At 44.2% G+C, this 17794-nt stretch overlaps 1 protein-coding gene and 1 long non-coding RNA gene across 7 annotated transcripts in view; one reads left to right on the top strand and one right to left on the bottom strand.

Moving 5' to 3' along the window:
• Nucleotides 1-11677, top strand: part of LOC137531869 (uncharacterized) — a 75252-nt gene extending 63575 nt beyond the window's left edge. For 2 of the 3 annotated variants that reach the window (XR_011023789.1, XR_011023790.1), the window contains exons 3-4: nt 6731-6835; nt 11166-11677. This is a non-coding gene — a long non-coding RNA (uncharacterized lncRNA). Of the gene's footprint in view, nt 1-6730; nt 6836-10738 lie in introns of all 3 variants that reach the window. The other variant, XR_011023791.1, reaches the window with a different exon arrangement.
• The window catches only part of KIAA1328 (KIAA1328 ortholog), a 343620-nt gene that overhangs the window by 85021 nt on the left and 240805 nt on the right, over nt 1-17794 (bottom strand). For 2 of the 4 annotated variants that reach the window (XM_068251829.1, XM_068251837.1), the window contains one exon: nt 8660-11590. The exons of 1 other annotated variant lie outside the window; for it this stretch is intronic. In XM_068251829.1, coding sequence (XP_068107930.1) covers nt 11371-11590 — 220 coding nt within the window. In that variant the 3' untranslated portion in view covers nt 8660-11370. Of the gene's footprint in view, nt 1-8659; nt 11621-17794 lie in introns of those variants that run through there. One more of the 4 variants, XM_068251853.1, reaches the window with a different exon arrangement.

Raw genomic sequence — 17794 nt, 5'->3', positions numbered from 1 at the left:
CATGTTCAGATTGTGCATGAAGAATGTGTAATAGAGGAAGAATCTCCTTATTCCCCTGCAGAGTACCTGCACATTACTCTTACATGCACCCAAAGTTACATTGCCTAGGGCCTGATAGATGTTCTTTGTTCCTGTCTGTACCTTATACATGTACTCTTACCAAGGACTAGTTTTAGTCTATGGCCTTCTCACTTCAGTTGTCTTTTAAAATTCCTAAGTGTTGGCAGTTAAGAGACGAATTACATACTTGTACTCAACAAGATTGTAATATGCAAATTAGAGGAGTCGGAGTTGAGGAATACTAAACTGAGGAGTCGGAGTCGGTGGATTTTTGTACAGACTCTACAGCCCTTGATATGTGCCTCCTATTCCCAGTGGTGAAGACTGCAAGTGAAGTTTTATTGTCCTGCTCTGCTCCGATCAGAAGGACTTCAGTTTCATCTGCATTTAGTCTCAGGCAGTTGTCACTCATCCATTGCTATAGGTCCGCTAAGCAGGCGTTTATAGTTGGAGTTGGGTCTGTCACACCAGACTTGAAGGAAAGCTATAGTTAGGTGTTGTCAGCATAGCTGTGGTTTGTCAGGCCATGCTTTTGATATATATAGTTTTCCAAGCCTTAAAATGTAAATAGTGAAAAGCAGGGGAGAAAGGATTGAGCCCTGGGGCACATCATACTTAAGTGGTACAGAGGTGGACAGGAAGGGCTCCATAAACACTTTTTAGGTTCTGCCACTCAAGAAGGATTGGAACAACTGGAGAACTATGCCATCAATGCTACAGTAATCCTGTAGCCTGCTTATCAAGTCATGGTCAACTGTATCAAAGGCTGCAGAAAGGTCTAAAAGTATGAGGATCGAGCACTCTCCTGTCTCTTGCCATGAGCAGGTGGTTGCAGATTTGGATCAGAGCAGTTTCAGTGCTGTGATGTTTCCTGAAGCCAGACTGGCAAGGGTCATAAATGTTGTTTTGTAAGATTTTGTCTAGCTGTAGGTATACAGCTTTTTCAATTACCTTCCACAGAAAGGGAAGGTTAGAGACAGGTCTGTAGCTGGTCATTGCATCTGGGTCCAGGGAAGGTTTTTTTGAGGAGAGGCCTGATGATTGCATCCTTCAGTAAAGCAGGAAATATCCCTGATTGGAAGGAACCGATTACAATTTTGAGGAATACCGGGATAAACAGGTCGGGCAGTTCAACATGAACTGTGTTGGGACAGGATTGAGGTTACAGGTAGTTTGGCAGAGGTGAAGGAGGATGCTTGATGCGACTTCATCAAATTACTTGAAGTTTGATGAAGGTGTTACATTGTCTTACCATCACCAGACTGGGGAGACTCTCCCACCCAGCCCCCAGGGCCCACAATGCACCCATTACAGCTCCACATGATCAATACTCTATGACTTTCCATCACAAGACTGGTGAGACCCTCCCTCCCAGCTCCAGGGGCTCACACTGACCCCATTACAGCTCCCATGATCAATGCTCTATGACTTACCATTACCAGACTGGTGAGATCCTTCCTCCCAGCCCCAAGGGCCCCACACTGACCCCATTACAGCTCCATGTGATCAATACTCTATGACTTACCATCACTAGACTGGGGAGACCTTCCCTCCCAGCCCTGAGGGCCCACAATGCACCCAATAGAGCTCCCATGATCAATGCTCTTTGACTTACCCTCACCAGACTTCTAAAACCCTCCCTCCCAGCCCCGAGGGCCCACACTTACCCCATTACAGCTCCCCATGATCAATACTCTATGGCTTCTCATCACCAGACTAGAGAGACCCACCCTCCCAGCCCTAAAGGCCCACAATGCACCCATTACAGCTCCACATGATTAATACTCTATGACTTACCATCACCAGATCCCTCCCAGCCCCGAGGACCCACACTGATCCCATTACAGCTCCACATGATTATTACTCTATGACTTGCTGGCAGACCTTTTACTAGAAAGGAGTAAACAAAACAAAACACAAAGAAAGACTCCACATCATTCCAGTTGTAGTATTGGAAAATACATTTAATGACCAGTGCATGAACACACAACTGAACTCAAAATGTGAATGGTTATTATTGTCCAGAGTTCCACTTTAATCTGATGGATCAATCACTACAAATCTCAATTCAACTCGTGTTAAAATTGCACTTTTAAAATGGTTCAATAAATTATTAAAAAATAAAATGTATAAAAAATAATACTCAGTGATGAATGCGGAATGTCTGGGGAATGTTCAGGGCACTAAGGCACTAGGGAATAGGCAAGACACACAAATGAACTGGGCTGCCTTTAAGGAAACCTGCATGCAGTATACACCCATCAGATATAACCTTCCTAAGCTTACAGGAACTAAGCCACTCCCCCTTCCCTCATGCTGCACAGTAATACGACCAATCAAATTGTTCAGAACCGTCAACTGAATGCCCTGCAGCACTGCAGATAGCAAAGCGGCTGAAGGCCGGTCTTAAGATGTCCATTAATAGTACAATCTCCCGAATGATTGATCATACGATCAATCAGATCGGGTACCATCAATGGGCCGAATTGACGACAAACAATTGTTCTATTGAGCTGAATTTTTGAACGACTGTCTGATCGGATTGCTTATTTTCTCCTCGGTTGGTGGGCCCAACAATCGTTTCCGATCGGTTGCAACGATCAGATGGTCGATCGTTCTGGAAATTGGATAGTTAATGGCCACCTTTAAGGCATATATAAACAGACCTGCTTTCCACATACCCCAGTCCCTTAGTCCACGAAACATGTTGCTGGATTGGCCATTGAGTAACATTTGTAATGTATTACTTTTTTTCCCCCTCGTTTTACAAAAATGATTAGTATTGATCTTCATGCGGCATTCTGACTTATGAGACCAATGCCTAGTATAAGCCTGCTCTAACATAGCTCTTGTGTGTTACTGCATACAGGTTCTCTTTAAAAATTCATGAAACTCGTGTGGAAGACACACATGGCAAAACAAACACACTCAGGAGATCACACCAACAGCCCTGCAAGAGAATAATAATAAAAAGAACAAAACTGCTGACCAATGCTTAAGAGGAACTGTCGCAAAAATCTTAAACATTTAAAACACATACAAATAAGAACTACATTTCTCCCAGAGTAAAATCAGCCATAAATTACTTCTCTCCTATGTTGCTTTCACTTACAGTAAGTTGTAGAAATCTGACATTGCCGACAGGTTTTGGGCTAGTCCATCTCTCCATAGGGGATTCTCAGCATGGCCTTAAAGAGAATCTGTACTGTAAAATTCTTACAATAAAAAGCATACCTTCTATTCATTATGTTCTCCTGGGCCCCTCTGTGCTGTTTCTGCCACTCCCTGCTGCAATCCTGGCTTGTAATTGCCATTTTTTTTGCAGTGTTCACAAACAAAAGACATAGCAAGTCAATTTGCTGAGAGTAGCTCAGTGTGTGAGTCATACAGAGTGTGCAGGGGGCCTGGAGAGGGTGTGTATAGCTTCTATCCAATCACAAGCAGCACAGCACATTCCAGCCTGACTTCCTGAGCCCAACAGAGGAGAAAAGATTAGATCATATAACAGAGATAACACAGCCACTGTGCAACTACGAAAGGCCGCAGTAAGCCAGAGCACATTAGAACAGGTACAGGAACTTATAGGATAGAAGAAATAAGGCTCAAAATTTTGTTACAGAGTCTCTTTAAAGGGAACCTAAACTGAGAGAGATATGGATGTTTCCTTTTAAACAATACCAGTTGCTTGTCAGTCCAGCTGATCTCTCTTGCTGCAGTAGAGACTGAATGACACACCTGCAAAAAGCATGCAGCTAATCCAGTCTGACTTCAGTCAGAGCACCTGATCTGCATGCTTGTTGAGGGGCTGTGGCTAAAAGTATTAGAGACACAGGATCAGCAGGAGAGTCAGGCAACTGGTATTATTTTAAAAGGTAAAATCCATATCCTCCGTTTAGGTTCCCTTTAATTCTTTAAAAAGGCACTCCCTGAGGCTCCCTGCACACTGCAAATCCGTTTTCCGATTCCGATTCCGTTTCCGATTCCGATTCCGTTTCCGATTTTCCTTGAATACATTCAACAGAAAAACGGATCAAAAAACGCAGCATGCAGTTAAGATTAAAAATCTGAATCGGAATCGGATGTAAAAACAGATTAAAAATCTGAATCTGAATCTGATTTGCTTGCAGTGTGCAAGAGGCCTGAAAAAGATTTATACAAAGATGCTGGCCAGCCTCCCTGCTCACCCTACACTTTTTGGCAGTTGGATGGAGCAACTGCCGTTCACTAAGTGCATTTTGAAAATAAAGAAATCCCTGTGAACCCTCCATCAGGAGATGGGCTAGTCCAAAACCTGTCAGTTCTGTCATATTTCTGCTACTTTGTGTAAGTGACAGCAACAGAGGAGAAAAGTAATTTATGGCTCATTTTATTCTGGAAGAAACATACTTCTTAATTGTATATGTTTAAATATATTTTAAATTTCAAGATTTTCGCGGCAGTGGTCCTTTAAAGGACATCTCAAGTGAGAAGTATATGGAGGCTGCCATGTTTGCTTCCAACCATACCAGATGTCTGACAGTGCTGCTGATCTCTTTAGCTGCAGTAGTGTCTGAATAACAACCCTGAAACAAGCATGTGACTAAACCAGTCTGACGTCAGTCAGAAACAACTGATCTACATAATGCTTGTTCAGGGTCTAAAGCTGTATTCAAAGCAGAGGATCAGCAGGAAAGCCAGGCAATCTGTATTGTTTAAAATAAATAAGGCAGTCTCCACATCCCTCTCAGCTCAAAGCGTACCTGTCATTTATAGTAACAATCCACCAAGCTTACAAAGCCGCTTTATAGTGTAAATTATACATTATCGGTGCAACGGGGTCATCAGCAGATAACCGCTTCCGAAAAGTCCCGTTGGATAAGCTAAAATCTCTGAGGTCACAAGTCGAGAATTGGCCAAGTTAACCTAGCTTATAAAAGTAAACCATGTCCACTTAAAGTACACATAAATGGAGACGTTAGGGACAGTCCATATCATGCTAGTGATTACAAGTTTATGCAAATCGTATGCAAATTCACACAGCTGGGTAATGGAGAGATCAAACAGAGTTGCATTTCATTGGACTATTTCCTAACTGTATACATTTTCATAACAATAGCATCCACTTGGGATTCTGTGAGCCTGATGGAATCACTGTCCTTATGATAAAAAGATTAATGTGCAGTTAGAGAGACGATCACAAAATAAGTGAGTGAGTGCAAAAAAAACCCCAAGGGTTCGGCGATTCTGTAAACAGAGTGAGAAACGCAGATCTCCCCAGGAAATTGTTTGACATACAGAGGCCGACCTATTACAGCGCATGCTTAAAGAGGCCCTGTAGTGACATACAGAAGTATGCAGTAAACCATTCAGGATACCCACTTTTCCTTTAACTATCCTGACTTCAACATCAGATACACTTCCTGTAGCTATTTATTGCTGTATATTGGTATGTAGCCCCACCCTACCAGTGATGTTTAGCCTAGGCTGATTAGCTATGTGGAATTCTCAAGAGCATTTGGGAGACCAGTTATATTTTATACTGGCTTCAGAACTCTGCTAAAAGACATTCCACAGTGATGCACCTGACAGGACCAAAGAGGTTTCACCTGTGATAAATTTAATAACTGAGATTGGGGTGAGGAAAGATTTTACAATGGGCAAACACTGACTAAATTTATAAATGAAGACTGTAAAATATAAGCAATTTTATTCATTACCCTATTTTCACGACAGTCCCTCTTTAACCTCCTGAGCATTACGCCGCTCAGAAGGTTTTGCAGCTTTAGGGTCCCCAGGACTAATTCAACTGATTGCCTGGCTGTAAAAGCTTTAGCTAGCACTAGGCTAGCTAGTATATGTAGCCGGCAGCCCCCGATCACCTTATCCCGCCAGTTAATACATTACCCAGCCTGGATCCAGCGATCGGCGCAGCCTCCCTGCACAGCTCCAGGCATCACTATGGGGAGGATCACACATGACGTCATGCGCAGACCCGATCCTCCCCATAGAGAGACCGGAGCTGTGCGGGGAGGCTGCGCCGATCGCTGGAGCCAGGCTGGGTAATTATTAACTGGCTGGATCGGGGGCGATCGGGGGACACCGGCTACATACCGTATACTAGCTAGCCTAGTGCTAGCTAAAGATTTTACAGCCATGCAAAATGTTAATTTAGTCCTGGGGGACCCCTGAGGAGAGAGTGCGGTATGCCCGACACAGTGTCTGGCATACCGCTAAGGAGGTTAAAGCAAAATGTATACCGTATATACTCGCATATAAGCCGACCCACGTATAAGCCGAGGTACCAACTTTTCCCTCAGAAACCAGGAAACAGTGATTGCCTCATGTATAAGCTCCCCACCCCTTCAATATAGCCCCTCCACAGAAGCCAGATGTGCCCCAAGGATGATACAGCTGTGTCTTAAGACACCCCTAGTCAGTTGGCTGATGGTGTAGCAGTTGGCTGATGGTGTAATGTATAAGGGCTCTGCCTCTGACACAGGAGACCTGGGTTCGAATCTCGGCTCTGCCTGTTCAGTAAGCCAGCACTAATTCAGTAGGAGACCTTTGGCAAGTCTCCCTTACACTGCTACTGCCAATAGAGTGCGCCCTAGTGGCTGCTGCTCTGCTCTGGCGCTTTGAGTCCGCAAGGAGAAAAGCACAATATAAATGTTATTTGTCTTGTCTTGTCTAGATGGCGTCAGATATGAGACAGCGATTGCCACACAGGAAGAATCCCCGATCATTGTACTGCTGACACCTTGCTTGCACTCTCTGCTCCACAAGCCAAGAGACGCAGGTATTCTTGAGCAGCTCTGCACACCATGTTGCAGGGGATGTGTGGGGGGGGGGGGGGCACAGGCACAGCAGGGAGCCAGCTGACAAGAGCAGGATCACTAGTACACAATCCTTACACTCCTCTGCCAGTAACAAAACCAGCTCCGCCATCCATTCTGCTCCACTGACTCGCATATAAGCCGAGGGGGTAACTGTTCAGCACATTTTTTGTGCTGAAAAATTAGGTTTATACGCAAGTATATAAAGATAGTGAAATAAATAAAAGACAGATACTTACCTAAGCAAAGGCTCTGGATCCGATATATTTAGGAAGCATTACTGCGCATGCACAAGCGCGACATACCTGCAATGGCGGTGACAGCGTTGGAGCGAGGTGTCCGAGATAGAACAGCCAAGGCTCTATGAGATCCAGAACCTTCCCTCTCTCCATAGGAGAGTATGTAACTTTATTTTTAAATAATTTGTTTTGTGTGAATACAAGTGATCAGCTGATTGCCGATATAAAGAGGTCTTTGTGACAAATGTGATGATGTGGGATATAGATCTGCTTTATCCTCAGATCTTGCATTCTGTAAAGGGTGTAGAAGGGGATGAAGATGCTGATGAAGCCAGAGGATGAAGTGGCTTTGTCTGCATAGAAGAATTGTGAAATTACTTTACTAAGGCGGCGAACTATTAACAAGTGAGGATGCCAAAAGAATGGGGGTGGGTAGGTAGGTGTGCCAGGCACAGCTGTTTGTTGTGCAACTGGAGAGGGGAGTTGACACTTCTTAGAAAAAAAATATATTACATATCTAAAAAAAAGCGCCTGTTAAGTGTGTAGATACCTACGAGCTGCTAACACTATTATTCTGCACCTGTTACTGAATAAGCACTAACTACATGCAGGTAGGGGTACTTTGTCAAATTAAGTTCTATTATTTTTTAACAATAAAGTTCCATTGTTAAAAATAATAATAATATAGTATAATCTCGTTATAGTAAAACTCCAAAGGACCAGAAGAAGTGGTTTACTATATCAGAAGTCTACCAGAAATTGTCCTAGAAATGGCCCAGCATGCCCTGGTATATTATCTGCTGCACAGGAGCAGCTCTGTCCTCCCATTGGAGATACAGTACAAGCACTTGTCCTAGAAATATCCCAGCATGCCCTGGTGCATTCTCTGCTGCACAGGAGCAGCTCTGTCCTCCCATTGGAGGTACAGTACAAGCACTTGTCCTAGAAATGGCCCAGCATGCCCTGGTGCATTCTCTGCTGCACAGGAGCAGCTCTGTCCTCCCATTGGAGGTACAGTATAAGCACTTGTCCTAGAAATGGCCCAGCATGCCCTGGTACATTCTCTGCTGCACAGGAGCAGCTCTGTCCTCCCATTGGAGGTACAGTACAAGCACTTGTCCTAGAAATATCCCAGCATGCCCTGGTACATTCCCTGCTGCAAAGGAGCAGCTCTGTCCTCCCATTGGAGGTACAGTACAAGCACTTGTCCTAGAAATGGCCCAGCATGCCCTGGTGCATTCTCTGCTGCACAGGAGCAGCTCTGTCCTCCCATTGGAGGTACAGTATAAGCACTTGTCCTAGAAATGGCCCAGCATGCCCTGGTACATTCTCTGCTGCACAGGAGCAGCTCTGTCCTCCCATTGGAGGTACAGTACAAGCACTTGTCCTAGAAATATCCCAGCATGCCCTGGTGCATTCCCTGCTGCAATGGAGCAGCTCTGTCCTCCCATTGGAGATACAGTACAAGCACTTGTCCTAGAAATGGCCCAGCATGCCCTGGTACATTCTCTGCTGCACAGGAGCAGCTCTGTCCTCCCATTGGAGGTACAGTACAAGCACTTGTCCTAGAAATATCCCAGCATGCCCTGGTACACTCTCTGCTGCACAGGAGCAGCTCTGTCCTCCCATTGGAGGTACAGTACAAGCACCTGTCCTAGAAATGGCCCAGCATGCCCTGGTACATTCTTTGCTGCACAGGAGCAGCTCTGTCCTCCCATTGGAGGTACAGTACAAGCACTTGCACATTTGGTGGACTACAAGGTTAGGTATACCTTAGGGCTTGCATAGCCATGGCTGGACAAATTGCTGGTACAGGAACTTTAAAAATCACAGCCGTCACTGAATAGAGGCAGTTATTCGCTTCCTGTGAGTGGCTCTGATACCTCTGTGGGCGGGACTTGCAGCACATGTCCTGCAAAACTTTCTGCTCACACTTGAGCCTATCATGAAGCATCTATTCAAAAAGCAGCCAATCATGATAAGCTACTGGAATATGTAATGCAAGTGGCTATGATTACTTCGTGGGCGGGACTTACCACTCTCCTCTCCTTAGTTTTGCATTGAGTTGGCCCGCTCTGATCTTCACTACAAGTGAAAGTTGCCTGTACTGCACTCCACACGCTACCAGGAGCGTCATCGCTAACAAGGGAAGAGATACTCTGGAGTGAATACAATCCCATGGGGGGACTGTGATGATACTTTTATCACTGACTGCAATGTGGAAGTGGTAACACTGCATCCTCTTGTTTATGTTCACTTTATTCCTCCTTTCTCCCAGGCTGCTTATTTGTACAGTACTGTATAGCCAGCGCCGGGGCCATTCCTCTTGTCTGACACATGTTATCAGGCATCAACTCACCTGCAACCAGCATGAAGAGAGCAGCAGACCATGGGTATCACGCTGACTTATTACACATGCCCCGCCCACTGATGTGCTGTATGCCCCAGCCACTGACGTGATGCATGCACCGCCCACTGAAATATGACGCATGCACCGCCCCCCTGACATATGACACATGCACCACCAACTGTTTACTATATCCAGAGTCAGCATCACGTAGGGGGCCAAAAAACAAGTTTACTATAACAGAAGTTTTGTTATATCCGGGTTTACTATACTAGGAATCTCTCCCATAGACTTATAATCGAGATTAGCCAGGACCTGGGGAGGTAGTTTACTATACCCGAGTTCATTATAACGAGATTATTCTGTAATAAAAAAAATGTTTATACAGGGCTGTCCCTATTGAAAACGACACTTGCTGCCAACTACTTGTTAGAGGGGTACTTTTCCCCATTCTATGATTAACGTAACAAAACGTATATCCTATCTCAATGTAAAGCATGCCTGAGCTCAGAGGAATATGGAGGCTGCCATATTTATTACCTTTTAAACAATGCACATTGCCTGGCAGTCCTGCCTCTAATACTTTTAGCCATAGACACTGGACAAGCATATGCAGATCAGGTGCTCTGATTGAAGTGTGATTGGATTAGAGCCACATGCTTGTTTCAGGTGTGAATTTCAGATAATACTGATGCCAGAATATCAGCAGGATAGCCAGCAGAGCTGGATCATCCACAAGGCAAACCTAGGCCGTTTCCTAGGGCCTGAAGAGAGTCTAGGGCCTGGTGACTGCTAGCCCTCTCCAAATCTTACTTAAAAAAAAAAAAGCCAAGTGATCATCAGTGGTGGGCAAAGACGCAATCCTTTCTGACTGCCAGGGAACTGGTATTGCTTAAAATGAAAGAAATATGGCAGCCTCCATATCCCTCTCACTTCAAGTGTACTTTAAAGTACTTTAAAAAGCACCACTACTTTAGAAAGTGAGAAGCTTCATGTCTTCTACCCTTTGGCTATTTCTGTTTGTCATCTTCCTGTTCTCTTTAGAAGCTGATGACACTGAGACACTGAAGCGAAAAAAAATGATGATATAATGAATTGGTTGTGTAGTACAGATAATTACTAGAACATTAGTAGCAAAGACAATAGCCATTTTTATTTTACTATAGTGGTTTTTTTTTAGAACATTGCATCATTCTCTAATATTTGCAGTTTACACACTACTCTGCATTCTAAATGAATTTACAGAGCAGGCTAATGACTTTTTGAACTTTTCTCTGCAGGAAAAAAGAAATAGTGACAGAAACTTGAGATAACAAGCTTCAGAAGACAGAGCTCTCTGCAGCATTGAAAGTTGTGGAGCTCAATGGCTCTTTTGCATAGATAACAACTGGAGTTTCTTAACACTTCCTGTACTGGAAACATTAGACTCATGTATCTGCTCCTAATGTTTTATTCCTTAGCTGTACTACATATACAAATCATTATATCATCCTTTTTTTTTTTCACTTCAGTGACCCTTTAACTCTTCAGAAAGTAACCTCCAATGGATGCTACGTTAACCTATTGATACAAAGAGATAACTACTAAAATATAAAAAGACAGGGCTTAAGACAAGGAGTGAATATGGCTCCACGACCTCCATGAGGGTAGGGGAATGGAGGCACGGCACTGTGCTCCACTTTTAAAGTGTACTTGTCTTCAAAACAGCCCGACAGCCGACTAGCGCCAAAACCGGGGTATAAAGCTCTGCTCTCCAGTGACCCAATTTGTAACCGTTGTTCAGAGAAGGAGATGACGGCTTGTTGTGTGACTGCAGGGGACAGGTGCACTTCGGGAAAGATTGACGTTCATCCAGCTGAGCTCGCAGCGAAGATGACAGGAATGTTCTGGAATGTCACGCCATGGCGGGCTGTCAGCAGATGAAGAATATTTCCTCCAGCATGCGGCTCTCCTCTGGATCCATGGTGGAGGGTCTCGCCGGCGGCACAGGCTGACGGGAAGGCTTGGCATAGCCGCGGGGGGCCAGGCTGAGAATACTGAGGTCATAAGGTTCCGTGTAGTGTCTCTGCGGCTGCCGCTGAGCAGCGATGGGGCTGATGGCATCTAGCATGTCGATGAGAGAAGTCTCGTACCTGGAAGACAGACAAGGATAGGGTCATTCCCTACAGCGGAGTAAAACACAATGGGCATGAGTCACAAAGCTTGTTCACCTGTTTTCCTTTCTTTACACCTTATCTATGTTACATTTTTAACCTCCCAAAGAGCAAAAATATAATATAATTACAATAAGAAAAGTAATATTGGAATAAAGTTAATCAGGAACAACTTACTTTGGGGTCAATTCATAAAAGGCTTTGCGGTAAAAAAAAATCTGGTCAGGAAAAAAAAACATTCAGTATTTTAGACTTTAATGTGCCAATTTATAAACATTTTCACAGGTGCGAAAGGAGTGTGGGGATTTACCGAAGTAAACTGTCAGTAACATCAGAAGAGTAGCTGCCTGTGTTACATTGCTGTTCTCCATGCAGAGATAGGAGGCATCCCAACTCCCCTTTACATGTGCATGTTCTGTTATTCTGCCTCTGCTTGCCCTGAATCTGCTCTGAATCTATCAGTCTTAACATTTTATTGTGTGCGGAGTTGTGCGGCCCTGCAGTGGAAAAATGGCCTGGTCTTTAGGGCCCTTTTCCACTAAAGCAATTGCGATTGCTGAATCGCAAATCGCTAGTGATTTTTACATCGCTAGGGTTGTTACTTTATCATAGAAATCACGAGAAGTATTTTCCACTATAGTGATTTGATTTGGAAATCGCAATCGCTTTATGGAGCGATTTTTACAATGATAATGCATGATAATGAAAAATCGCAATCGCTGGCGTTTGTGATTGCTAGTGGAAAAGGGCCCAAAGGGGTTTAGCACCGCAGTCCCTAAGTGGTTAATTGCCACAGCTTAAATGAACTTCTAGGAGACGTTAAACATACCTTGCTTACATGATTTCCCTATACTAGCTACTTATCTTCAAACAAGAACGGAACAGGCTAAACACTGCCAAAGGGCTGCAAGGGAAACTTCTTTTGTTCCCTTCTCTCTGCTCACTGTGTGGGGGGTAGAAACATTAGTTCCATCTGAGAAGCCTGCGCTTCCTATCAGCATCCCATCAGCAGGACCTGAAGGAGACAGGAGCGTTTCTATTGGCTCTGCTCCTGTCAGGCAGGGAACACACTTGATTATTTTCTCTGTGTTTTCTGCACAGAAAAACTGAGAACTCCTGTTAAAAACTGACATGACTCTGCACATTGTGTCAGTTTTCATTATCAATTACATCAGCTGCTGTGATAAAATGTGTGCGTTTTCCTGCATAGAAACACACTTGGTGTGCAGAAAAAGTACGCAGGAAAACACATGCAGAAAACAAAGACAAGTGTGTGCCCTGCCTCAGTCATAGCTTATCCCCCTCTGCTTGTGTGAGGCACACTGGCTCCCCGCAGACTCGCACAGTTAGTGCTCTCCTTTCTCCAGCCCAGAGGATTCGGTCATTTTTCAGGTTGTTACCGCATGATCTAGTCTTTATGAATTGACATTTATGACATTTGTTGAGGTAATTACCGCACAAGTCGGTAATTTACCTCACTGCTCGGTAACTTCAGTTTTTCATGCGGTAACAGCTTTTATGGATTGACACTTTCTTAAATGATCGGTAAACGCAGCTGTTTCCTACATTACCGCATGCGGGAATGCTTTATGAATCAAGGCCTTTGAGTGATATTTTGCTTGTAAATGTGCTGAAAGGTTATGCCCGTGTGTGGATTTCTGACATTCAAACAACTTTTTTTTTTTTTTTTAAGTATGGAACCAATCTGAAGGTGTACCATTTGCCAAAAAACAACATTGGATTTAGGGAATACCCTTAAAAGGACCAATCCAGAAAACAACAACTATGCAGTTAAAATCTGACAGAACAGTCTGGTCCACCACCTCATGCGGGGGTTCTCAGGGTTTTCTTTGTTGTGGAGAGCATTTCCTGTATGGCAGTTTCAAAGTCTAACTGACAAAATAGTGTGCAGGGAATGAAGGGAGGTTGGCTGGTATCTTACTATTTAGCAGTTGAACAGCCATTCAGGAAATGCTTCTGAAAACAAATAAAACCCTGAGAATTCCCTGTGAGGAGATGGACTAGTTCCAAAACCTGTTGGTTCTGTCAAATTTTAACTGCTTACTTTTTCTCACTGTAGTGGTCCTTTAACCTCCCCGGCGGTACACAGATGCAGTGGCTGCGTCCGGGGAGGGATTTTTTAATAAAAAATGTTTTGTATTTGTTAGGTAGCAATAGGCTAGCTAACTATGTGCGGCAAGTCCACCGGCACCTCTCTGACCCCCCTCCCCCGATTGCCGCCGGCTATATTTACCTGTCCGCGATCCCGCGAGAGCCGCAGCTTCAGCAATGAGCTTCAGAACATTTTAACAGAACATTTATCAGAACATTTATATCGCGCTTTTCTCCTGTTGGACTCAAAGCGCCAGAGCTGCAGCCACTAGGACGCGCTCTATAGGCAGTAGCAGTGTTAGGGAGACTTGCCCAAGATCTCCTACTGAATAGGTGCAGGCTTACTGAACAGGCAGAGCCGAGATTCGTACCCAGGTCTCCAGTGTCAGAGCCCTTAACCATTACACTATCCAGCTTCACTGTCGCTATGGCGACGATCGGACATGACATCATGCGCAGTCCCGATCCTCCCCATAGCGAAGCCTGGAGCTGATTGGGAGGCTGCGCCATCGCGGGATCCCTGGGGGGTACGTATACCGGCGCCGATCGGTGGGGACCGGAGGGACTTGCCGCACATAGTTAGCTAGCGAAGTGCTAGCTTAACAATTTAAAACAGTTTTTATTTTAAAAAATCCTCCCGGGGCGATGTGATCCCCTGCGGCGGCTAGCCCAACACGGTGTCGTGCGTACCGTCAGGGAGGTTAATGACTAAGATCTCTCTACATTATTCACTAAAAGGTATTAACTAGATCATCTTTTGTGGTTTTGGAAAAAGTAGGTCTATGGATTTTATCTATTATTGTGAATATGCTTCATTTAGCTATAAAACTTAAAAATAATAAAAGCGGTTTGAACTTTACAGCCCTGTCTTATTATCAGCAGTATTCCTCAATTAAAGTGCTTCAACTTCTGTTTACTTTTCAGGAGTGCTGTGGCTGTATTCCAGTCTCATTTGCAGAGTACTTTATTTAAAGAGAAACCGTGACCAAGAATTAAACTTCATCCCAATCAGTAGCTGAGACCCCCTTTTACATGAGAAATCTATTCCTTTTCACAAACGGATCATCAGGGGGCTCTGTATGGCTGATATTGTGGTGAAACCCCTCCCACAGGAAACTGTGAGTACCATGGTCCTGGCAGTTTCCTGGTTGTGAACTTCATTGCATTGTGGGAAGTGTTTACAGCGGTTTCCAATTATCAAAAAAGCAAGCAGCATCTTATTCCACTGACATGAGATAAATGTCAGAATGTAAATCAGGGAGAGGAAAGATTTTACAATGGGCAAACACTGACTGAATCATTTATACATAATTATTGTAAAAATAAAGCACTTTTTTATTACATTATTTTCACTGGAGTTCCTCCTTAACTTTTGCAATATAAAAAAAAAAAATAGAGCTCAGACAAGTTATTTTTGAGGAGTGGTATTTTATGTACCAATGTTTATCTCAGGTTCTCTGAAATGCGCACAAAGAACCTGAGGTGTGCCAGTTGCAAGGAAAAAGTGGTCTAAAATGGTGGAACTTCTAGAAAAGTATTCTCTACTCTGCGATTGCCACATAACACCAATCCTTAGCTCACTCTACTGGCTACCCATAGAAATGGAGAATCCTTTTCAAAATTGCCATGCTAACATTCAAATCCCTACATGACCTAGGCTCAGGATATATGAAGGATTTGCAACTGCATCACACCTCCCACAATCTCAGATCAAAAGGATCAAATAACTTGACCACCCCCAGAATTCAACTACAAAACTTTGGAGCCAGAGCTTTCTGTCATGCTGCCCCTACCCTTTGGAATGCCTTTCCAAACAATCAAGACAGCTCCAACTCTGGACATGTGTTAACCAAACCTGATAAGTCCCTGGCTTAGTCTGGCATTTACGATCACAGAACTTTTTCCCCTGTACACATCGCTGTGTACTGATATGAGACAAGCTTATACGCTTTGGGTCTTCAGGGAGAAAAAGAGCTTTACAATTATTATTTTTTTTGTTAAATGAATACAAATTTTGAAATGCAAAGCATGCGTAAAGGTGATGATAAAATATGAAAAGAGAAAAACGCTGGAAAAACTTGGCGGTTTATCATAAAAAGCCAAAAACTTTTTACAAAATCCTAAATAATATTGAGAAAAAGAACCCTAAGGCCCGGTTCACATTAGCGTTGTTTTTTGCGGATCGGAACGTATACTGTGCAAACGAAACGGATATGAATGGATCCAACGTTAACCTATGGATCCATTCACATGCGTCCGTTGGTACGGATACGTTCCCGGACCTAAAAATTGCTGCAGGCCCTAATTTTCCAGACCGTTCTGCCCAGCGGAATGGATCCGGACAAAAAAAATGCAGCAGCATTGGGGCAATGGAAAAAGGAATGTTTCTTCACACTAGTGAAGAAACTGACCGTTCCATGGGGGCATGAGCCGACGCAAATCTAACAATGGGAGGGTGAGGGGAGGGTGTAGCAGCCGGGGGGGGGGGGGGGAGGTTGAGGGAGCGTTTATACATACCCAATCTTCCGTAGCAGCCAGCGGTAGAGGCTTCCGTCGTCTTCCGCGTCATGTGACTAGTCACATGACGCGCTATGTAGTCACAGCGGAAGAAAAGGAAGCCTCTACCGCTGGGTACTACGGAAGATTAGGTATGTATTTGCTGAGTGAAAACCTATCAGATCAATCATTGATCAGATCAGTTTTCACTATGTGAACCGGGCCACGGACTGAGCTCACCCGATCCTTTTGGCTCAGAACGCTAATGTGAACCCGGCCTTATCCTTATCTACCCTTTCAAAGTCATAAAAAAGTGTGACTGGTAAACTGCTGAGCTCTAGAACAGGAATGATAGAAAGTGGAAGGAGTACTTTGGGGAACTACTTAGGGGGAGGCACTGAAGAAGAAAAGTTCGAAGATGCATATCTCCAAGTGGGAAATGCTAGTATCGGAGATGATGCCATTACAAAAAGGAAGAAAATCAGCCATCGCAAAACTAAACCATAAGAAATCAGCAAAGCCAGGAGAGTATCGCAACAAGATGTTAGATATATACAGGGGAAATTGGGGAGAAACTTTAAAAGAGTACTGTAAGGGTGTAGGGGAAAAAAAAAAAAAAAGCTGAACTTATCCAGGGCTTCTAATGGTCCCTCCTCCCCCCGCAGATGTCCTGTGCCCACGCAGCCACTCCCCAATGCTCCGGCCCCGCCTCTGGTTCACTTCCAGAATTTATGAGACTTTAAAGTCTGAAAACTACAGTGCCTGCGTGGCCACGTCCTCGCTCCTGCTGAAATCACCGGGAGCGTATTGTGCAGGCGCAGACCATACTGGACCTGCGCAGTAGACTCCCAGTGATGTCAGTGGGGGACCATTCGAAGCAGTTTTTTTCTCCTACAGCAGTCCTTTAGAGAGGAAATTTAACCAAGGATTGAACTTCATCCAAATCAGTAGCCGTTACCCCCTTTCCCACCAGAAATCTTTAACTTTTCTCAGACAGATCATCAGGGGTGTCTGTGTGGCTGATATTGTGGTGACACACACAAACACACACACACAAACAAACAGACAGACAGACAGACACACAGACAGACAGACAGACACACACACACACACACACACAGATATCAGGTCCATGGCCCTGACAGTTTGCTGTCTGTGAACCGCATTGCATTGTGGGAAGTAACAGCTCTGTGCATAGAACTCTCAGTCACCAAACATTCCGTACAGATCACCTGGCAGAACTAAAGATGTCACCACCAGTGATACATTTGAGAATGTAAAGCAGGGAGAGAAAAGATTTTACAATGGAAAAGCACTGACTTAATAATTCTTAAAACTCCAGAGGCAGATCTCTGTCTCGTGTTGCTGCAAAGCAGAATCAAGAATTCTATACAGCTCTGAACACACGTTCAAACACTGCTGCAAAAAACGACCACCTCCAAAGAGTGGGGAAGAACGAACAGCGTTGGAGCACGGTTAAATTCAATGACGGCACAAAGACCGTTTGCTGAGCAGACTGTTAGCAGAAGTGTAAATAAAAACCTGGAAGTGCGAAATTTGCCACATGTGAGCAGT

This window comes from Hyperolius riggenbachi, chromosome 1, assembly GCF_040937935.1.
Source record: "Hyperolius riggenbachi isolate aHypRig1 chromosome 1, aHypRig1.pri, whole genome shotgun sequence".
In the NCBI taxonomy this organism is placed as follows: Eukaryota; Metazoa; Chordata; class Amphibia; order Anura; family Hyperoliidae; genus Hyperolius; species Hyperolius riggenbachi.
The sequence above is the reverse complement of the archived record's forward strand: the minus strand, read 5'-3'. Positions and strand labels throughout refer to the sequence as shown.